At 39.2% G+C, this 23692-nt stretch overlaps 1 protein-coding gene across 5 annotated transcripts in view; it reads left to right on the forward strand.

The window, feature by feature from the left end:
* The window catches only part of ITPR2 (inositol 1,4,5-trisphosphate receptor type 2), a 257303-nt gene that overhangs the window by 112042 nt on the left and 121569 nt on the right, over positions 1-23692 (forward strand). For all 5 annotated transcript variants that reach the window (XM_061359821.1, XM_061359829.1, XM_061359798.1 and 2 more), the window contains 8 exons: positions 2822-2911; positions 3063-3188; positions 4407-4529; positions 6071-6271; positions 10272-10523; positions 12157-12282; positions 17237-17365; positions 17932-18052. In XM_061359821.1, the coding sequence (XP_061215805.1) occupies positions 2822-2911; positions 3063-3188; positions 4407-4529; positions 6071-6271; positions 10272-10523; positions 12157-12282; positions 17237-17365; positions 17932-18052 (1168 nt within the window). The remainder of the gene's footprint in view (positions 1-2821; positions 2912-3062; positions 3189-4406; positions 4530-6070; positions 6272-10271; positions 10524-12156; positions 12283-17236; positions 17366-17931; positions 18053-23692) is intronic.

Raw genomic sequence — 23692 nt, forward strand, 5'->3', positions numbered from 1 at the left:
CTGAGGTCATTGTTTTCACTTTTCTACAATAACCCGGGGAGGGGGCTAGAGGCTTCTGCTTTTTTTTGCAGTCATTTGACTCCAGAAATGTTATTTGTAGAAAAATAAAGTATCTCGAGTTTTCCACAGGAAGAACAATGAATCCTACATCCATCCATGCAGGATCTTCAGTCATAAGAACTGGAGATCAGAATTACAGGAAGCAGTGCTTGGAGTTAGGTCAGACATGTTAGATACCACAGAGGATTAGGAAGAAATGCTGAAATTGATGTCACACAACTGAGCTTGGCTTGAGAAGGAAAAAGCAGATAAAGCCTGTTTACTTGGTTATCTCTAGTACAAAGATGTTATGAGTCTGTATAGATACCACAGCCCATAGAAAGTGTGGTTTTCGTTGTCCTGTCACTGGAGGATGTATTGGTGGTGTAGCACCAGAAGCACAGACGTAAGGAGGAGAAACAGTCTTTGTGAAAGGACTCTCAGGTGGAGCTGAAATGTAGTGCTGTAGCATTTATAGAGCTTCTCATCTTCACCATCCACTGAGAAAGTTCAGCAATGTTTAAAGTTGTATAAACTTTCTGAGCCCTCAAGTGCCTGGTGTTCCTTTGCTCTCCTCTTTTTTGGGGCTGTGGCAGTTTGCTTTGGTTCTGGGACTGTTTGAACAAGCATCTTAAACATCACCTATAAGTTGAGATTGTGAACTGGAATTTCTGAGAGTGCCCTTCTTTCCCCTAGTAAGTAAACACAGCCTGCAGAGGGCAAAACTGTGCCAGCGTGACACTGTCCAGTGCTGTCCACAGCTCTCCTGCTGGGATGAGTGAGACTATTTCAGCGGCTGGGAACTGCTTGGACTCAATTCTGGAATCCAAGGCTACATTTTGGGGGCTAGAAAGAAAGGATCCCAAGACTGATGCACACAGTGATATTCTGGGAATTTTACGAATAAAGGACATAGTTTTCAGAAAATACCATTTCCTAAAGGTGGGGTGCTCAGAAGAGAACCTTTCTTGGTGTGATGTCTATGACTCCCTGTCCCCTATGGAAAAGCGTCACAGAGAATGTCTGTCATGGGGCTTAACAAGGCAAGATATACAACTGAGTGTCTCTGGTATCCCAGTGATGTGATCATCTCTTGATAACTACGTCTCTGGCATGCCCTTATGGGTTCAATAAACAGGCTTTTATTTTGTTAAGAGAAAGGATAGATTCAGCAGTTTAATGCTGGTCAGTGCTTTCAGAAAAGACATATATTTCACATGTATTATAAAACTACATTGATTGAGGAAGAATGCTGGTAACAGTAACAGGTAAATTAATCTTGGTTAACCCACAGTCCCAGAACAGAGGAGGGTGGTTAATTATAGCAAAGAGCCTGAAATTCCTTCCAAAGTATTGATTCAAACAGCTAAAGAGAAGGCAGCATGCATACTAACAAACCTAAACAAATAAAATCCACTGTTGTTGCATAGATCAACATGACCATGCTGAACAGCAGTGCTGACACTGTTATAAACAGCTTCCATGGCCAAGTGGTGCAGCTGTTCTTGCCCCACTGGAAATTAAGACCAGCTGGGATTTATAGAACCCTTCATCTTCGCCATCAGCTAAGAAAGTTCAGAGAGAGGTTTCAAGATGTATAAACATTCAGACTGGCGTGCACGTGTGTGGTTTAGCATAATTTTCATCTCTAAAACAGTAGGAAGTTTGAGGACACGATGAAACTCAGAAGTGCATCTGTTTCTTCTTTTTTTTTCATGCTATTACACTGGTTTATATCCTTGTGGTTATACTGTGAGGCAATCACAAGTTCTGCTGTAGTTTTTCTACATGCTTTATTTCAGCATCCAAAGTCCAATCTTTCAGTTCTTTGTATTTCCAGTTAAGAAAGGCTTCCCATAGCTGGCAGCGGAAAACAAAACAAAAAAACAACACTGCCAGTATTCTAAGTGACAGTATTTGTGTGGATGCTCTTCCATGTTTTGACTGAGATATGCATGGAAAGGTGTGTGGGTGTTGGCAGTTACTTGCTGACTTGATTTCTCTTATATATCATACCCAGCTGGGGCTTTCTAAGAGCCAGGTCCCAGAGCATACAGCATCATGACTGGATGTTGCAGTTTAACAACATAAGGCTCTCATTTGCTTTTTAAATCCTTTCCTGCATCATCCAGAGATGAGGACAGAAGTGTCCTCTTCATGGAAGGAACATCTCCACTTTCCATGTGCTACTTGTTCCTGTACTGCTGAGAACGCCACCTATTTATCTTAATTACAGAGGTCATCTTAAGCTCTTTCTCCAGACTTTCTAATGTTCACATACAGAGACTTGTAATCTTTCTAGCTGTATTAGAGATTTTTGGAATGAGTGGTGCTATTGAAATATACTTATTGTCCCTATTCTCATAGTATTGAAATTCCTTGGATATCTATTCCATGATTTAGGAATGTATTCTTTCTTAGGGGGATCAGAAGCATGTACATATGATTCTAGGGATCATGTACACATAGGGTAATTGCCTCAAATTATGTTGGGAATTTGAAACAAAGGAAGGACTTGATTGTGAACTCATGGACCAGTGGATAAAGGATGAATGAATATTTTTATTATAAGTGCTGTAACACTTATTATATATTTTATTATATATATTATATATTTTATATATTTTATTATATATATTCTATATATTTTATATTATATATTATATATATTTATTATCTGATAAGTGCTGTAACACTTCTTCACTTGCTGTTATTACATACAATTAGTTCATGTAGAGGAAATTGCAAGACATCTTCACTTGTTGTGTGTTCTTTGTTATAGGAATCAAATATTTTGAGTCCAATACAGGATGGGACCAAAAAACCCCAGATAGACAGCAACAAAAGCAATAACTACAATATTGTTAAAGAGGTCAGTATATCTGCTAAGAAACTTCACATGCTTGTTTGATAATTAGATTTATTAACTATTTTAAAAGAATGCATTTTTGTTTCGTTTTGTGATATGACTGCTTGTTTCCTTCTCTGCTTATTTATTTGTCTGTTTGTTTGTTTGTTTATAGATTTTGATTCGACTCAGCAAACTTTGTGTTCAGAATAAAAAATCTCGGAATCAACAGCAGCGATTGCTGAAAAATATGGGTGCCCACTTGGTAGTCTTGGACCTTCTGCAGATACCCTATGAAAAGGTTATTCTCATAGTTCAAGTGCTAAGGAACATGAACTCAATAAAGGGCAAGGCCTCAAGTGGCCCAAGAATCAATGTGAATATTTTTTTGACTGAATTCTGTCAACTGCGGTACAAACATGAGATAATGATGCCATTTTCTGCCTTAAGAATAATGGGTTTGGGCCTAGGTTTAAATACGGCTGCCTTCATAGAACAGGTTTTGTTAAGAATTTAATGTTTACTACCTCATGTACCTGGACGCCACTGAGCTATCCTCCCAGTCCTGAATCAGGCAAACCTAGATCTGCAAGTCACTACACAGTAAGAAGTATTGATTTAATGGAACTTCTGGAACAGTACCTGAATTCCACTGTTGGGTGCTAACGTGAGTGCTATCATAGATGCACAAAATGGGCAAAAAGCTTTCAAGGATCAAGTCTGAAATAATTACTTTTTTATTGTGGTGGAGGCTTCTAACCTAGTGATCCTTGTAAGTTTTTCAGATGATAATGTGATTTTGCACTCATTTATTGGCATTGCACATACAAATTTAAGGATCTTTAAAAGATAGCCTTTAAAAGACCACATCTTTCTAGATCTTGTAGAAAGCATTGAGAGGAGATAAAGCTCTTCTGGGCTACATTTTCCTGAGTGTTACATACTAATGTTATGATACAGACACTGGGTTCAGTTGTATTCAGTAAAATAGTGTTTGTCCATATAGGTGGTTCATTAAATCATAGTTAGAATACTACATGAGAGGAAGATAAAATGGGGATGAAACTAGATATATATTTGTGTAGGAGTGTATATAAACATACATATTCATGTAGGTGTACACACACAAGCACACATACATCTGTTTCGATATGTAGCTATATAAAAGCTAAAGCTTTCAAAAGCTTATAATCAGTGCAGGCTAGAGGTGGATTTTTTTATTTAATTCAAGTCACTTAGCAATTTTTTAAGCTAGGAAATGATAACCATGCATGAGGAGATCTTACTCAGAGTTGTTGCTCGTACCCGTGGCTCCCTATGGTCAAGTCAATTTAGAGTAAGGTACAGTCACTAATGGCCTCTGAAGAAAACTACACCAGTTTCTTTTGCCTAAGAGGGAATTCCTGTCCTATAAAGGCTCAGGAAAAATGGTTTGTTCCTGTCTGAATTCACCTAGTGTCATTTTAACAAGTATGGCTAGGTATGCCCATCTGATTTCATTTGTCTTTTCTCTCTGCAGAGCGATGAAAAGATGAATGAAGTTATGAATCTAGCCCACACTTTTCTTCAGAATTTCTGTCGAGGAAATCCTCAGAATCAAGTTCTCCTCCACAAAAATCTCAACTTGTTCTTAACTCCAGGGGTAAGTTTTTTTATTTTAAGGAGAATATTATAACTAGAAGTAAATTAATTCAGACTTGTTGAAAAATCACAGTGCTAAATAAGTAATTTCATCAGATTATGCCCTCTCTGCCTTTTCTCTGTCCTTGTTTCTTCTCTGTTACTGTTGCTCTTTATATCATTGTTTTTAATGTTGTCATTTTAATAGTGTAAACCAATATTATCTGTGGGGTTTACTGGAGGTATCTATGAATAAGTGTCACATTATCACATCATGTAGTTTGATCTTATTCACCCTGACTCACAGTCAAGGTAGAAGATGCTGTGATGATACTGTCATGAAGCTTGCGTGACAGCTGAACCAGACCCACAGGGTTTTGATGATGATGTTTCCATTTGAGGCAACTAGTTTAAAATTTGATCTTTTATGAAATCATCGTCTTTATTGTAAATCTCTTTGTCTTGCTCCCTTTGTATATATATGTATGTGTGTGTTTACAGATAGTCATATAGAATGCCACCTCGCTCAATGGTAGATCTACTGAGCAAACATGCTTTCAGAAAGTGTATTAGGGTTGTAGACTTTGGGTCTGCCTACATTAGGAAGCATTTGTTCTGTTAATTTTTATTTCTGCTTTTTCTTGGTGAAGTTAGCGAAAGGCACTCTGCTGACCACAGTGGGGATTTATACCCAGACTCCATCCTGTCCAACACTGATACTTGAGTGTCAAGTATAGAGCCTGGTTGCACTTGCATTTCTGTTCTTTTGAAGTTGATATTCTGATCATCCCAATTATTGTGCTTTTGTTCACATTGTGGAGCAAACTTGGTGGGGATTCCTTTCAGAGGACTCTATACAGAAAGTTGTACCCTGGGAGCAAACCTGACCCTCATAAGCTTTAGTCCAAAGGACCAAACTAGAACAACATTGAAGCAAAATCTCTAAGAATACATAAAGTCTGGATGCTGAGTCCCCAGCAGCATCTCTTCTTGCTACAGATCTGTTTCTCTTGTACTGTGCTACCCATCAATAGAAACACAGACTTAGGTTCCCTCTGTATTTGATGTGGAAAGAGATGTTGTTTCAGAGTGATCAGACTGCATGTGCAATGATTTACCTGCTGGAAATGCCTGCCTCTGTGGACCATAGAGGGAGCTAGAGGTAGCTAATCATCTTTCTGGGTTGCCTCAATGAGAAGTTTGATGATGAGTGGGATGAATGTGGTCTCAGATGTCTTGCATACTTAAGTCCCTATAGAGTGCTCAAGCAGTGTCATGTGTGTATATGCATGCCTTCACCTTCCAAATGGGCACAGATTTTGTTAGGGCACAAAAAGGTCCACTTTAGGACTCATTTATACTCATAAAAAAGTGTGGTGAAATCCCATCATAAATGAAAGCTAGGCCCTGAGGTCACTGCTTAATTCCTGGGCTGATGCACATGGGATTACTGCATTTTGTCTTCACCAATGTGCCTTTCTCTAGTCTAGAATCCTGTGAATCTTTCAATCTCCAAACAAATCTGCTCTTCTTATAAGGCTGTTTTGATTTTAATCTGTTCAGCTCCTGGAAGCTGAAACCATGAGGCACATCTTCATGAATAATTACCTTCTGTGTAATGAAATTAGTGAAAGAGTGGTGCAGCACTTTGTACACTGCATTGAGACCCACGGCCGTCATGTGGAGTACTTGCGTTTCCTGCAGACCATTGTGAAAGCAGATGGCAAATACGTGAAAAAATGCCAGGACATGGTAATGACAGAGGTAAGTGAAGGGTTCATATGTTAATCACTAGTGGATGTCTTTTTAACACACTAGTATTTTGAGGCTGCTTTTTCTGCTCTTGATACCAATGGGATATAATGGCATCATCGCTTCAGAATTTTAAGCGGTATCACAAATAATGAATATTTTAGCAGACATTTTTTGGAGCTTAATCTAATTTTGTAAGGCCATCTGTATAACTACTAGAAAGAAAACATGAGTGTTAGCATGGTGATACAGAGATGTCTATTTGTAGATGATGTAGCATGGAAATCTCAGAGTTACATAAACCTTCATCTTCCTGTACTGTAATTTAGGATACCATCTATGCACCAAACTTGCCATATTGTGTCATGGCTTTGCCATACAAGAGGCTCTTACCTCTATGGATTTGTCTAAATAGTGTTACAGACCATCTTTTTAGCACATAATCATGTAAAAATTCTATGTACTAGTTTCTGTTTTGTTTCTTTTGTTCCAGTGTTTCTGTGAGGGTCAGTAGAGCTATTCTAGCTAGTTAAAGCTTAGCTAGTTTCGGAGTCTGACCCAGTAAGTTCCACAGAGTGGTTTGTGGATGAATCTTTATGCCAATGAAGTTGCTGGGAAAATACCTCATTGATGTCTTTGCAATTTGGATTTTATATATAGCGTGCATGATAAATGAAGTCTTCAACTTGCAGACACTCATGCGTTTAACTGTAATTCTGGTAGCAGTTCAAGGAGATTAAGAAGTGGGTAAAATTGAATATGGTGAAAAGTCCAGATAGGATCAGAGTCCAGGGAACACTTTTCTTTACTTTTTGTTTAGTTTCTTGTGTTTTTTTCGTGTTTATTCACAAAGGAAACAGAGAGAAACTCTGGTTGTGGCAGGAACAAAACCAAACTCTGCTGGAATTTTGTTCCACAGCAACAAAGAGGAAAAACTTCTAATTAAGAAAATAAAGCTTCAGCCTACATAGGTAACCTTTAATGGAATCTACCTCAACCTTTTCAATTTGACTGAAGCGTTTGAACATGCAATATCAATTACAAGTCTTTGATTTACATAATTCAAACAGTTCCTATGCCTTTGTGCTTTTAGATTTTCCCCCTTCCACCACAGCTTCTTGTAGGTTTTTACTTTCTCATCAATCAAGATTTTTAGATTTTTCTCAGTTTCAATACATTTTGTTACTGACCTATAATAGCACAAAGATAAATTGTCATAATACATTTCTAAGCTGACTGCTTGATGAAAATTGAAATGAACTTGGATGTGGCAATTACATCACAAGGTCTGCAGGAATTTGCTGGGGGCAGGGAGCACCCTTGTTATGATGAAAGAAGGTAAGATGGTGATCTGCTTTAAAAATATGTAGGAGATTACAGGTAATTAAGATTTGTTAGAAAAGAGTGCTAACAGGGAAATTGGAATGGCACTTAAACAGCAATCCAACATAAAGGGGACAGTGTAGCCAAATGGTTGGATCTTGACATGGAATCAGGACGGTTTCTCAGTAGACAACTGAGATGTCCTTTGTGACCTTAAACAAGAGGTGTACCTTCTTTTATGCCTCCAGATGGGACATGTAAACAATTTACCACAAGACAAGACAGAGTATGAGTGTAAAACCTGTCTCAACTACTGTGTTTTGTTTTACCTACAGGAAGTATATTGTAGGTTATTCCTGTTTACTAAGGGCAAGGGATAAACTGATCATATTTACATGTTTTAGAAAGTGCATACAGATGAAGGAGCACCATTGCCAAAGAGTACTTTCATAAAATACATTGAACATTTCCAATCTGGCTTATTCACTTGTTCTCATATCCTTGGTCCCAGTGTCTGTAGAGTGCTGGTAATGATGTTTACCAACCTGAAAGGTTCCTTAGGCCACTTTTTCTCATTACAAGCATGCTTTGAGGTTCCTGGAGGAATGCTGCCTATCAGTGCAAACATTATTACAAAAGGGAAAGCAGAATTTACTTTTGAAATAGATCAATGTGGCAGCGGAGTTTTCTATTATCTATATATTCTGGAGAGATACATCGCAGAGCATCAACAGCTGCTGCAACACTGACCAACCTTCATTATACTTCCATAAAGGTCTTGTTGAAAATATACTTTAATGGAAGAAAATGCTGCTGGGTTTTTGGATTGTTCTGGGTTTTTGGTTTTACCCCCTATTACTGAGCTCGTGAGGCTCAGTGAGAACTTTGACTGATGTTGGATATTTGTTTTGCTTTTCTGCTTTTAAAGGGACATTGTTTTCTCTGCTTGGGTCAATTGGGATTTACAATTTCCTTTGTAAATCACGTTTAAAAGTTAATAACTTGGGGAAAGAGGACGACACCATCTTCTGTCCTTGCATTTATGATTGTTACCTTGTCCCCCTTAGCTCTTCTTGTACTGATGCAACATCATCTGCTTCAGTCTGTGGTTCCTCACAGTCAATATGTAGCAACCATGCCATGTAGGATTGTGTTTCACATTCATTCTCTCCTGGTATTTCCTCCTCATACATCAGCAATAGGTACATGAAAGGACGAGGGGTCAGTTTGACTTGATACATGTTTTTGGCACTGAGGGCAATGAGATTAATGGTATATGGGTCCTTGTGCTGTCTCCTTCATCATTCCCAAGCACTTGTCCCTTTAAAACCTATTTTTCTGTACTGTGGGTTGTCCAGAAAATGTCTGTTTTGAAAAGTCAAGAGTAGAAACATTTTAGAAACCTAAAGATAAATGAGAAATAGGAATTGCAGGAAAGACTGAATTCACAATTCAGCCCATCCAATTGTCAATGTCAAAATGTGCAGAAAAAGGGAGAACACAACCACAGAGTTTGTACATTCAAAATTTGAAATGTTGAAACCCTGGAAAATGTAATGAAATGTTTCTTGACTTTTCATTGTGGGAGACTAATTTTCATTCCTGCTCTTGCTGGTTTCCCATTTCGACTAGCCTTTATTTCTGCCCTTGAATTCAGTAGCCTAGGATTTCATGTCACATACAGACTTGGATATGTCAAGTGCGTTACTCACAAAATACGTATGGCTGTTTGTGCTGCCAAGGTGTATTCTTTACCAGGAAGGGTTTATGGGATCTTATTTTCACCCACATTGAGTGTGCATTATGCTTAAAAGGAAAGTGATGGAGAGAAGACAGAACTACTTTCCCGTCCCAGCTCCACTCCAGCTCACAGAGCAGCACTGGCAGTAGGTATATTCAGTGTATGGGTGGTTCAGAACAGGGTTAGAGCACACCTTCTCTGTGAGATCTGCTGAGATGGGCTGCCAGCATCCACCTCCACTCTGGATCCTCCTGAGATCAGCAAGGCACTTGCAGCAAAATCAAATATTTATCACATACACCAGTTTTCTGTTAAATGGAAGTGCTGGCATGACACTGACAATGGCAAGGCCCATCTGTGAAATTTGCATTGCTTGGGAAGAATCGTTCTTTGTTTCCCACGCTGAGCAAGGGCACAGAAAAGGCTGGTTAAATTCTGGGTGAGCCACAGGCTTTTTGTGTCAGGTAGCACAGAGCATTTAATCTCTCAGCACCTCAAGTCCCTATCTGTAAAGCAGGGATAATAACGCATCCTGGCCTCACAATAGGAGGTGAGAGTAATTAATTACCTTCAAACAAACATTGAGATAGTAGGAATAATAAGGATGGCATACTGTCTTAGGTAAACACAGAGCTACACAGAAATTAAACTTCAAATTTGCCTTGCATTAGCTTGTTGCTTGGTGAGTTATTCCAGATTTGCAGTTATGTAGATAAGAGAAGTTTGCTTTGGATATTTTTTTGACATGTACATTTGGTAAATCACATCAGAGTAACACTGGATTATTTTTGTTTTAGCTAGATAGACTTTTGTATACTTAAAGGTAGAACAAAATAAGAAATCGAGAAAATCATAGAATGATTAAGGTTGGAAAAGGCCTTTAAGATCACTGAGTCCAAAATGACTGCAAATACAGGGTGCTTAAAAGTTTGGGATTATCTTTCTCAGCTGATAAATGGCGGTGAAGATGTGTTGATATTCTACAATGACAGAGCATCATTTCCAGTCCTACTCCAAATGATGTGTTCAGAGCGAGATCGAGCAGATGAGAGTGGACCCTTAGCATATCACGTCACTCTAGTGGAATTACTAGCAGCTTGTACGGAAGGAAAAAACGTATACACAGAGATCAAGTGCAATTCACTCCTGCCACTGGATGATATAGTGAGAGTAGTGACCCATGATGACTGCATACCTGAGGTAAGATTCATTGAATGAGGAAGCAAACTTGTCATTTCTATGAACTCAGAATATATTTTGTTGCTTCTAATATACTGACAGGTTGAATATTTGCACAGGAAACAGGCTGCAAACAGGTGGTGCTTGTTAAGGTGAATAAACAGAAAGCTCCTTGTCCCTCATGCATTGATTGTCAGCTTTTCAGGGCAGACACCTTGTTTTGTCGTCCTGGGTTTGTCCAGCCACTGTCAGAGTCTATTGCCCTGGTAACGTCTAGCTGTAGTCAGGAAGACTCAGCCAAGTGGTTTGTCAAGCCACCGTTTTGCCACTGCCTGAATTTGTTGGAAATGATGGGTAACACTGCCCATGCTGAAGTCAGCGGGAGTTTTAGGTGAATTCTCATTTTATTAAGTTCATTTGCAGTCCAGCGAATGTTTTCATTCACTGTATATTGAGGCCCAATTCTGCAGCTGCTGCCGGTCATCCTCAGTGGGAATGTGATATCTCATGCTCATCAGAAGTGGGGTGTTTGTTTGCACCAAACCGGACGTAATCAACAGAAATCTTTTTAGAGGCTGTGCAGGGAGCTTGCTCAGGCCCTGTGTATCAGTCAGATTTCTGCAGGCTATCTGGTGGAAAAATGTGGCTCATATCAACAGAACTGGGGCCTGCAGGAGTAAAGACTCCATGAAAAATCCCATTGTGATCAACTGAGTCTTTTCTTGAAAAGAAAAATGTTTGCTTTGCTCAGAAGTTCCTTCTAGCATTACTTTCAGCAGATGCTAATTAATAAAAGCTCAAACAAATTAAACCTAAAAGCCTGACATGGGTTTTCTCCTGATTGCATTAAACCCATGCAACTGTGTCCTTTCCTTTGACTGTGATGTGAAATTTTCAGTCTATCTGTGTATGTTTATATTTAATTCATACATTTCAGGCACTGGATATTTATTTTTATGATGTGCACATGCAGATTTATAATGCAGGAGAGGAGTGAGGCTGCATTTCTCTGCTAAGCCTTGTGCTGCTATTGCTGCAGTCCCAGCACTGCATAGCCTTTCTCTCCCATTTAGATCCGAGTTACACCCATCCTGGTGTAGCGTGTGTAAAGCCCTTTCCAAATCTTCGTTCGCGAAGTCAAGCCATGATGATGACACCCATCCTGAATATGAGCACTGCATTAGGATTGTGGGAATATAGGGATTGTAGCTCTAATGCTAAACAGTTTTATATATATATTTGGCAAGCCTGTCACAAGGCATCAACCCACAGCAATCAACCAACAAATGCAGGGGTGTCCTGCATTTTGACAGCTCCTGGCTTTGGAGCCAGGCCCTTGCAGTCTTTAATATCATTTAAATGTCAGATTTATTATGGGTTTGTTGGGGGGAGGGGGGGAAGGTTGTTGTTAGAGTAAGCATGTTTGCAAAAACTTGTGTTTTTCATCATGTGTTCTTTCAGTAGGTACACTAATGTATTTGCTGCTGTGCTTCTCCTTGTATCTTTCAAATTGAATGTACACATTGTTACTGGTATTAGTGTTAGTACTTGAAGGATTACCTTTATTGCTCAGTATTTTTGCAGATAGGAAACATCATGTCGATGAGTTTTACTGTTCCATTTCATATTCTCTGTGTTTTTGCTCTTCCTGCAGGTGAAAATTGCATATGTTAATTTTGTTAACCACTGTTATGTGGACACTGAAGTGGAAATGAAAGAAATCTATGCCAGTAACCATATTTGGAAATTATTTGAGAACTTCCTTGTTGATATGGCAAGGGTAAGCTTCATGAGATGTTAAAAAATATTATGGTATAGTCGTGGGTGTCAGCTGAACTGGCAATAACTTTTTTGTGTGAACTTCTTTTATTTTATGAACTACTTTTCGTTAAAGTTAGCAGTACAATAGGTGTGGGTGTTTCATTTTTGTGTATTTAGTGGGGTTTCTTTTAACAAATGGTCATTTCAATGTTATTTATCATCATTTAATCCGCAAATTGCTATCAGTTTTCTCTTTCTTAAAGGGCATCTTGGAACACATGCTCTTTTCTCTTCCAGAAAAACAAAATGGTTGTATGCACAGGGTTGGGAGTCTGTATGTCTTCTGGGAGCATATGTGACTAGTCATTATGGTGGTGACTGAAAGTAAAAACACCATATCTGTAATCTTCTTGCTTTACTCTGTTAGTACACAGAGGATCAGGGATCAAGAAGTTCTTTGGCTAATGTTCCTTCTTTAACTTTGGCCTGTTTTTGTCTCTCATTATACTATCAATACATTCTCACTGCTGATGAGTAAGGCAGGTGTAGAGCTGTGGTCTTTCAGAGTGCCCGTTCGTGTATAAACTATAGGCTGCAAGGTGACACGGCACAGTTGGTACCATAGGCATTCAACTCCTGTGGACCCTAGTGAGCTTCATGGTGTCAGTATTTCTTGAATGAAGTTTCAATCAGAAGGTGAGTTACGCTTCCATTCCCTTGTATTTTGGAGGCAGAAAGCAAGGGAAATCTTATGCCTTCCAGAAGGATAAAATACAATAGTAGAGCCATGAAAGGAAGCTAGTGTGACATAATGATTGCAGCTTACATTACATATCCTTTTATAGGAGGTTAATGCTTCTTCTAAGAGCATTAATGCCAGCTAATGGAGTTGCTCTTTCTGCTCAAGGAGAACCACAGGTTTTTCATGGCTGGTAGGCTGTATCTGATCCTTGATGCTGGTCGGTATTTTGGAGATGTTACAGAGCATAGCATGTTGTCATAGTGTATGTCTGTCTTTTCCCAGTCCACGACCCACCACATTTTATAATCCTTAAGTTCTCACTCCTTGTGTTCTTCATTTTGTTGAAATAAAGAAAAAAAAGGTAAAATAATATCAACTGAGTCCTGCAGAGGACATTTATCCCAAAGTAATAGCATGCCACAAAACTGTTTCTTTGAAACCTTTTGGGAGAAAATACCATGCATTATGGACAAAAAAGGAATCAGTGGAAAAACTTACACTGTATGATAGGCACTGCGACCTGTTCACTCTCTATGAAACAGAAATCTTATACATAGTTGGGGTAAGAGAGGAATGTCTGTGCTCTCATTTTTTTGGTGGCAGCCATTTTCAGCAATAATGAGACCTTTACAAACCCTGTTTTCCTGCTGTTTGTCTTGTCTCTGTGGTTGTGGTCTACAGTGAAAGACCTGGACAAACCAAGCCCATTGGAAACTAAGATCAGAAATCTCTTTGGAGGGGGATTCTCCTTTTTAATCTTGCTGATTTTACCCTGAGAAGTATTTTCTCCTGTTTATTTCCCTTTTCTGGGTTTCCGTTTCCTGATGTGTCCTGGCCCTGACTCTCCAAACAGACTACTCTCCCTAAGCCCTTGAACGTGACCAATTTTATTTGCCCTTAGGCTAGAAGCAGGCATGTAGAAAGAGAGCTCTGTTCACAGTTTCTTTCATGTGCCTGAAGACAAACTGCTTGTGCCTAAATGATGCGGAGTTGTCCTGATTCTAGTGACCACTAAACTTGTTTTCATATACCCTTGTCATAAGAGACATTTGACCCCAGGTCTTCAGAGGTGAAGAGCAAGTCTATTATTAATGCTGGGTTTTGTGTGCATGTGCTGTTGGCACTGAATGGCAAAATGAAGGTTTATTTTGCTCTTCTACAAAGCCCTGAGGGAAGATGCCTAATTAGTTCTTCTAATTTCTTGGTTAATGGCTGAAAGAACTAAAAGAGGATGCCAGAAGTGCTCTGGCCTGTCATGATCTTCAGCCAGGTCCCTCTGGGTAGCCATATCTTCCAGGTTATTTGGTATATTTGTTCAGGTTTGGTTTTCTGGGGCCCAGGCACAGCCTGGGTGTTATAAATACATCAGCCTTATGTAGCTATCAGGACAGCTAGAATGCCGTCAGCCTCCTGAAAGGTGTTACAATAGCTTTCAAAGCATTTAGAAAAAGAGCCCTTTGATCCTCTGTGTTCCACTGAGCTAAAAGCGATGCTTTTGCATGGGGGAAGGGGAAATGCTTTTCTTTCAGCTGCTACAAATGCTTGTCAGTGGGTGAGTTTGTGAGCTTTGAGACTGTTATTAGAGAGCACTAAGGTGAAAGACGGGAGTGTTATCCTCAGGTTGGATACCTTCCTGTCTTAATAAAAAAAATAAAATAAAAAGTAACAATTTTTTTAAATCTCTTTCTGGATTGAGGAAGGAAATATTTAGTCCCCAACTGTCATGCTTTTTCAACAATGTGATACATTGCAAATCAGGCATGAGGCGGATTCATGTATAAATTCAGTTTGCCAAAAGCAGTCGCGCTTTCAAAGACACCCTCTTTCTACAGTTTCTGCCAACCTACTTTCTCCTGTGTGTGCCTTAAAGCATTGCACTAAGCAAAGTGGGTGCTGCTGAAGGAAAGGCTTCCCTTTCCTGTGTGTGGCCTGGTCTGTAAATCAGCAGCTGTAGTCTGAGCAGGATTAAAGCAAGAGCCAGGATCTGACAGCTGTAAAGTCATCCTGGCTTTCTCTGCAGAATTTTTGAAGTATTATTCATGTGAGTTTCAGTCCCAAAGCCTCTTAAGGGTTGTTTTTTTTTAACATTGCTTTCTCAATCCTCATCTCCATTTCATGCATTTCAGGGTTTTTCTTCCACAGGGAAACATCTTTCAGTCCCCAAAGGGCAGAGGGATAAGAACAAATGAAAGGATTTCTGAATTCCATCTGCGCTGGGAATTTTTCAGACTGATGTTGGAGCAGGGTGGCATCCCCACATATGGCTCTGCTTTTTAGGCAAGCAAAGAGGAAAGCTTAAAAGTGTTCTGGAATTTAGTTTTGGCTATTTCTGAATTCACCGTGCTAGCACTGCACAGCTTCCTGTCTTCCCATTGGGATCACAAGTGCTGAGCCTCAGAGCTACTGATTCCAGCCAGAACTGGCATGTAGATTAATTAAAAGCAGAAGAACTTAAAGAGCTTCTTAGTTCTATGTTTTTTTTAATTTACTTTTTTTTTCATGCAACCTCCATGAGCACTGGATGTACTGGTGTCACGCTTTTCACAAAACTGAAGGGCTGAAGTCTGCTATTTCAGTCTAGCCACTGTTGCTTCTCTGACCAAAATCTTTCCTTTCCTGGGTGATAAAAAATGCACTACGAGGGGGCATGACTTGTTTATCTGACACATTTTAGAAAAGCAGACAAGCAAAGCTCCTCAAGATGCCTCATTTCTCTAGGTCTCAAGTTATCTTTGGTTATTCCTCTGCCTACCATCTGACAGTGCTTGTGTGTTCTAGTCAAAATGCTTTTGTGTTCCTGTGTCTTCTCCTGAACATGGGTGCTTCTGGATGTCATGTCAGTAACCTTCCTTAAAACATGTCTGGTGAAATTGCTGTCTGGTAGTGTCCAAGTGTGACAGTGGCAGTGTGTAATTAGAGAGCATGTGTGAGAGATTCAGGTGCTGTGGATTATCTTTCTGCTTCTGTCACTAACTTTTCTCTGTGACCTTAAGTGATTCATTCAGGTTCTCTGGACTTCAGATCCCCATCCATAAATTGACATAATGCTAAGTGTGAACCACTCAGACTTGTGATTGTGTGTTAAATGTAATGAGAAGGCTACCCCAGAAGTCTATATACAAAATAAATTCTGCTTTTGCATAGATTCTCTAGAACATTACAGTAGCCTGTGGCTTGCATAGGTGAGAGAACAGCTTTAATTTCTTGTTAAACATGAATAGGTTTGCTTATTTAAAGGCTGTTGAAGAGGTAGTATGACCATAGTACTTCTTATTTGTTCAGTCTTGCTTTTCTTCACCATGTTTAGCTCCCTGTAGACTCTTTTTAGTGCTGTTTAACCTGACTGCAAAGTAAACATGACTCTCTATGCATGCCCACAAATGTTAAAAAGAATAAAAGAAACACTGAAGGATGCTATCCACCCCAGTATGTTTTCCCTGTCTTTAAGCACAACATCTTTATGCAGCAGCAAACTTTTAGTGTTGTACCAAAGGGCGTCTTCAGGAAATCTTTTGTACAAATCTTCCCATATCTTCCCACCATTTAATCATTGTTTTGTGCTCCAGAGTTGTCCCAACACCATCCATTTTCTTCTTTCATTGCTTTTAGTTTTTTTTTGTATTTTCCCCATGTGGCTTTCCTAAGTAATGCTGCCTGTCCTACAGTTTACAATTCTAAAGGCTGTTAGTATAGACTATGCCATTTCCTTTAATTCCCTCTTTTTTTAACATTTTTCCTGCAAATGAGCTTCACCTTTGCCACCCATTTGTGGTGATTAATTTGTAGAGAGGAGTTAAATGTTACATGAAATCTTTCTAACTTAAGGGTTTTATGTCTCATCTGTCTCTAAGGCCTCTTCCAAGCAGCCCACAATGGGAGGAAAAGCCCCTTTTCTTCCCAAATCTGTCTAAATGTGTAAGTGGCATGCGCTATGCTGATTTAGGGGGATCATTTTTTCATGGTGTGGGAAAGCATAGACAGCGAACCAGAAAGAGCTAGTTCAGAACAGAAGGGTATTCAAAAGACAATGTGGACCTCCAAGAAGAAAGATAAGTTATCACAAATACAGCCTGAACTCTAAGATAGTTATCTCTGATAGGCTTTTTTGTGCAAAAATCATTTTGCTTCATATTAAGAAGAAATATTAACATGTGTTGTAAAAATTACAAAATAATAAAGCTTGCTTATTTGAAAGAACTAAATCTTATTGTTTCCTCCTTCTTCCCTGTAGGTTTGTAACACAACCACAGATCGTAAACATGCAGACATATCTCTAGAGAAATATGTCACTGAGCCTGTAATGAACATTGTGAGTGGCTTCTTCAATTCGCCATTTTCAGATAACAGCACCAGCCTCCAGGTAAGCAAAAGAGACACAGATAAAGATCTTAATTTAGACTGTTAAGGAGATATGATCTGCTATCCAGATAGGAATGCTGTATGTTTGCATCCTTCTTTAATTTCTCTAGCAGCTTAATTCCTCTTTAAATGCTTACTCTTAAAATCACTTGCAGTTCTGAACCGGTAGACAGCTCAATATGGTCACTCCTGGCTCTTGTGAATTCATTGGAGGGGGGTATCCTTGCAGTATAATGGTCTATCTTTGTATGACAAAAATGTCATGTCCTATGATAAAAGGGACACATACCTGAGAACTGGGAAGACTCCTGCATCCTTCTGCATTGTACTGTATTTGCTTGGTATCAGTGACAATCTCAGGAAAAACTGCATGATTTGCTTTTTTTGGAGGTGCAGCATTGATTTCTCTTCCCTCCAGTCCTAAAGAGCAAAGATAATTTAATGGAATTGTAACCTGAGTCTAAAAGCTAAAACCCCCTTGCCTGTGGTTTATGTTGTGTCAAACCCAAGGGTAGTTGTGAGGAGATTCTAAAGGGTAAAATTCTGTGTTTACCTTTTTGTTTTCAGACACACCAGCCTGTTTTTATTCAGCTGCTGCAGTCTGCTTTTAGAATTTACAATTGTACTTGGCCAAACCCAACGCAGAAAGCCTCAGTGGAGTCATGTATCAAGACTTTGGCTGAAGTGGGTAGGTGCCAGGTTTTACTTTCGTTATTGTTCTCTGTGTTTTAAGATCAGACTTACTTGAGGTTGGACAGGTTTTAATTTGACTGCAATTGTGACAATGTTGATTTCAGAAATCCTACCTTCTGAGGCTTAATTCTTCCTCCTTTTATAATACATTCAAATCTGTCCCATCAAATAGGATTGTTAACTGAAACCTGTAGGTCAGAGAGATGGGTTTGATAAGTGAGTGATGGTTGAACTTTACCTCTAGCAAGTTACAATATTAGACCAGAACCTAAGCTATGAGAAAACCTGGGCATTTCTAGTCATGCTGGGCTACATTTGCACAAGCTGTTGTAAGCAGTGATGCATAGCAGTCGTGCATTGAAGAACACCCATCATTTTTCCCCTCTGTTTCTGGGAGATGTATCCGTTATTGTCAGTCGCAACACTGGGCTTGTTTAGGTTTTGCCCTGTCAGGGAGTTGGGGATGGAAATCACAACTGTGCCACTCCATAGCTTACTCTTCACCATCAGTCCATGCATTTACTACTGATACAGTCAGCCTTGTCAGGGGAGTATTGCCTTGCACTGGCACCAGGACCAGATATGGTCCTCAGAGCAGCTCACAACTTACGTGCTTCCAAATAAACTCAAATACCATGTTAGAGTGAAAAATTTAAAACTTCCTATCCTAAAATAAAAAAGATTCTTCAGCAGTCCACAGCTAAGACTGACAAAAGTTCATTCTTAAATGAAATTTCTGTGAATGCAATTTTAAAGTCTTCTGCCATGACAGAAAAAAGGTAGTATTCAATATAGTTCCTAAAAGTGATTCTGATTACTTGCAGAAAAAGGTTCTGCTCAGTGTGAATGAAAACTGAGTAGAGGCAGAGTTATATAGAAACTGCCTAAATTTTATTGTTGATGCAATTTTAATAAAGTTTTAATAAACAATGCTAAAACAATATGAGAGGGTCCTTTAGCTGCAGTATCTGTGGCATTGTAAGAGTCAACTTTCAATTTAGATTTCATAATAGCTTTACAGGAGTATCATTTAATAATTTAGCCAAAATATCTCATTAACTTCTTGAGTGAATGGGAATAAGTGGTTACCTAAAAACTTAGAAATCTTTAATTGTTTCATTTGTTGAGCAAATTATTTAACTATGGATCCATTTAGCAAGAAAACTTTGGAAGCTGAAGACGTTTCCTTTACCCTACAACTACTGCAGCCTCAAAAAATGTCTACCTCTACAAATGCTTGTTTGTATGTTTAACACTTGCATTCCTGCTCTTCCTTGGCAGTTCTAGGAAGAGTCATCAACAAATTATTTTCTTTGAGGGTCTAGGGAAAGGGGGAAGAAGTAGGGCAAGTGAGAGTATATTGGAGACTGAGCATTCCCTGTTTCTGCTTTTAGACAGTTTGGAGTCTTCCATTTCTACAGAGCTACACAAAATCAAATTCTAGCTCAGAGTGGTCACTGTGTTATCTCACTGAAATGAGGGCATTTGGAGACTCTTGAGCATAGTGCTGAGACAGCCAAGCTGAACTTGTCCCCAGTGCAGCCTCAGGGGGAAAGCATGGGTCACCGTAAAGGGCTGGCAGATCCAGCTTCTCAGCCAGGTGCACCAGCATGTGAAAGTGCTGGTGGTCTTTGGTAGGAGTCTTCTGTGTGTCCCTTGTTCTCGAGAGAGCCAAGGGGAAAACCTGAATGCAAGGCATGGCTGATGTCTGGAATTTTCTTCAGGTATGTGACTTTTTTCCCTATTTGATGAATATAATTTCTACCTTCTCTTTAGTCTTTTCTTTCATTCCTTTTTCTGTTCTAGGGAGATTGTTTACAGTTGGTGGGATTTTTGTTTTTGTAAGTATGCTTTTGTGCTGTCCTATGGGTCCAACCTTCTTAATACTGTGGCTTCCTACCCATGAGACCCCAGCCACACTTGGTCAGATTTACAGCATGGCAGAGTGGAGCTGAGCTGCCAGTGAAGGGCATCACCTCAGGTCCTCGTTCGGGACTTGTCTGCAGTGGCAGCAGGGCAAGAAGGCATGACATCATCTGGGGATGCCATGGGCTGGCAGACCTTCAAAAAGCACGGGTTAGCATGCACATGGCAGACTTCCTTGTCCATATCATAATAACTGTTTAAGGATTCATCACTGATACCAACATTGAGCATGGTGAAATTGTATCGTGTTGTGTTAGCAAATTGCCTTGCAGTTTTACTTAGTGCTTTATTTTGACAGTGCAGAAAGGGAGTATAAGTGAACAGATGAGGGGAGCTTCCCCAAAGAGCAAGTCAGCTGGAGAAGATGTGGAAGCAGAGTTTTTAACACACCCCCCTGTGTGGAAGTGTGGCTGGCTAGTGGAAATGTTAACCACCGGTGACTCTCAGTATTCTCAGGCATAGTGCCAAATGTGTCTTACCTGGGCTAATTGAGTAGGCCTGCTCTGCTCTGCTGAGAGCTTTGGAAAACCTGCCCCAGCCTGGGGGTACCAGAGGCTTTTAAAACCAAGGCCTTTTTGTGATTATAGAGCTTGCCCTGTGCCTTTCTCTTTGGGGTGTTTCTCTTTGAGAAGACAGAGGTTTCTTCCATAGCACAAACAAGGCAGCCTGTTTTTGCTTCTTTTGCTGGCTGTTTCTGTGGACTAGGTTTAGATTTTGGCTAGTCATCTGTAAGCACCCTTCTGCCTTTTTTGGTTTTATTTTGTTTTCACTTGAGAGTCTGACAGCTTTAATGTTAGGGCCTTCATGTTTCACAGCAGGGTTTAAAAAAATCCTCTAGAAAGATTTTGCGTGTATCAGAGAAATACAGTATCGGGCAGATTTACAGCAGAAACCAAAGACTTTTAATGGAAAATAAATGTAGTATAGAGTTAAAAGAACAAATATGATTTTTTTTTTGTGTGTGTGTGTGTGCATGTGTATTGTAGCCCTGGATTTAGAAATGAATCTCAGGAAGAGCCAAGATCGTACACAGATTTCCCCAGATATCAAAGATACCTATAATAATATAGTTTTAAGAGACCCACTTCAGGGCAAGTTTAAGCAACATACATTCTCAGTACTTACTAATTTGTTGCTGGCAGGTGGATGTAAGTGTTGCCTCAAGAGCTTAAGATCATTACATCTGTCTTCTTTTGAGCAATGTAGGAATGTGCATTATCTTCCAGGTCAACAAAAGGATATGTTACAGAAGCTAATTTCTTATAACCCTGGTACTTCAACTCCGCTTGACCACTAGGGAAAAACTGTATAAGCTTTTCAAGCTTCACTGCTTTGTCTCCAGGCAGTTGCCTGCCTCCAGTTCAGCAAGAAGCATAGAGGCTTGCTGCTCTTCAGCAGACTCCTCTGTGGCTTCAAGAGATTTGGAACACACAGACACAAATGTACGTTAGGTTTCTATTGCCCAGTAAATGTGTGACTACTTGGCATGAATAGAAACATTTACAAAATAGTATGTATATTAATGTGTCTTGTTCGTATGGATTTATGAAGCAGATTATCACAGTAACGAAAAGGAACACATTATGCATATGTCATTTTTGCTTTTTATTTATTATTACATAGGATGGAGCTTTTGCTTGAAAAGATGGTCCAAAAAATGAATGATCCAAACAGCTTCCATCTCAGTGGTAAAATAGCTACAAATGAAAAATGTTTAAAAGGTTCCCAATCTTTGTGAAAGCAGAGGAACTAAGATGTGTTAACAGTTCAATTCATTTCAAATTAATTCATTATCAAAGGTTTTTCAATTCCCACATTTTATAGTCCTTGCAAGATTGAGAAGTGGGGAGGCCAGTCTCAAAGTTTGCATTTTAAACCTTCAACCATGTATTGTCTTTACATATGGTAAAACTGGGGAATATCATCTGTCCTCACAACTAAAGATCTGGATCATTATCTTCAGTTATATTGGAGCATGGTCTTTCTCCCAGGACTTACCAGTCCTTCAGGACCATGCAAAGAACTATATTTGCTTCTTAGTTAAGTAGTAATTCTTGTATCTCCACCCCCAAGCACCAGTTTTCTGTCACAAGGGCGAATCTCATTGTATTATGCTCTTGTTTCTGTAGTATTCATTAGCTTTCACCCTTATGTTTTTGCAAATTGCATCTTCCCTCTGGTACTCTGTGTGCATCCCAAGGATGTAGTATGTGTATGGCTCTGCTGTTGCCACCAATAATGAAATAATTGGAATTTCCCATATGAGTCAATAGTGACAGATAGGAACCTGCATTTTGTTAGACCATTTCTCTTGGCAGACCCTTTAAAAAAGTCTGTTAGGAATCCAAATTATGTTAGTCATTATCAGATTATACTCTAGGATACTGTGTGGGAGAAGCAACAGGAGAATCCTTGCTTCCGTTCTACAAAATTGGAGGTGATTCCTGTAAGACTGTTATTTCATACATTCAACACTGGAACAGGTACAGAGGAAGTACTACTGCGATGGTTGAAGAAAGAACTACGTTACAAGAAGAGACCATGGGAACCCCACGTTTCACCTAACAAAACAAATGCCTGTGTTGTTGCTCTTTAATAGTCACAAAGAAGTGACTTTTAAACTAAGGGCCAGAGATCCAAGAACAACTCTATGTAAATTATGCTAGGTTGCAAATCATCTACGTAAATTTAGATTGTAAACCAAGGTTTTACTTTGGAAAGATGTCATTGGTCAACAGGCCAAGAGCAAATGAAGGGAGGGGAGATGGCAGGAAAGCTAGCTTCACTTTAAATGGGACACGATACAGTTATAGAACTTGGGTTGTGTGTGGCAGACAGCAGATGGTCTGAAGGAGTAGTGAAGTCCTTTCTAGCTGAGTATTTATGCCCCACTTTCAGCTCACCAATACCCCTTTGTACAGAATCCAAAAAAATCTCCTGTGGTTCTTCCTGACCATGCTTTTATGTACTCTAAAGCCCTTTTATTTTCCCTGACAAATTACAAACAGGAAACATTAAACATAAAATCTAGGTTACATTTTACTGCTTCTTTGGAATTATTGTGCATATTTTAATATCTATAGAGATGAACTTTCCTACAACAATTTTTCAGTCCTGAAAATGCTTTATTTCACTTCCCATTTGAGTTTTAAAATCTTTTTTCCATTTTATAAAAAGCTAGACCTTCATTTTCAATTTTTAGTTCAAATAAAATAATTATCCTGTTGTTACTTTTTTGACAGCAAGAATACATTTCAGATGAAGCACATATTTTATTCTATTTTAACTGTTTGTGTTTCCCTAATTGCAAGAAAAATTCAATGATGATCTTTTTACAGACTGATAAATATTTTAGCATAGATTTTCTGTTGGGGGAAAAACATCCAAGTGAAGGGTACAAGATTGGCAGCCTTTGTCTGTCTACACAAAGCTTTTATTTCCCTTAAAAAGTCTTGCTGTTGCTAGCATTAGTGTCTCTCCATCCAAATGCATTTGTTAAGCAGTCAGTAAATGATTAAGGAGCTGGAGGGACTGATTTATGGAACAAAATTAATTGAACTAAATATGCATCGCTCCATTAAGTGACAACTGGGAAGTGTGGGAGAAGATGATATAGCTGTCTGCAACAACCAGAGGGGTGTAAACAACAAGGAGAGTAAAAGCTTCACAATCAGGTAAAGCTGTGGCTTTTTCATGACCCACACTGCCT

The sequence above is a fragment of the Neopsephotus bourkii genome, unplaced genomic scaffold (genome assembly GCF_033783945.1).
Source record: "Neopsephotus bourkii isolate Nb327-2 ecotype Australia unplaced genomic scaffold, CSIRO-AGI_Nbou_v1 NB_107, whole genome shotgun sequence".
NCBI lineage: Eukaryota > Metazoa > Chordata > Aves > Psittaciformes > Psittacidae > Neopsephotus > Neopsephotus bourkii.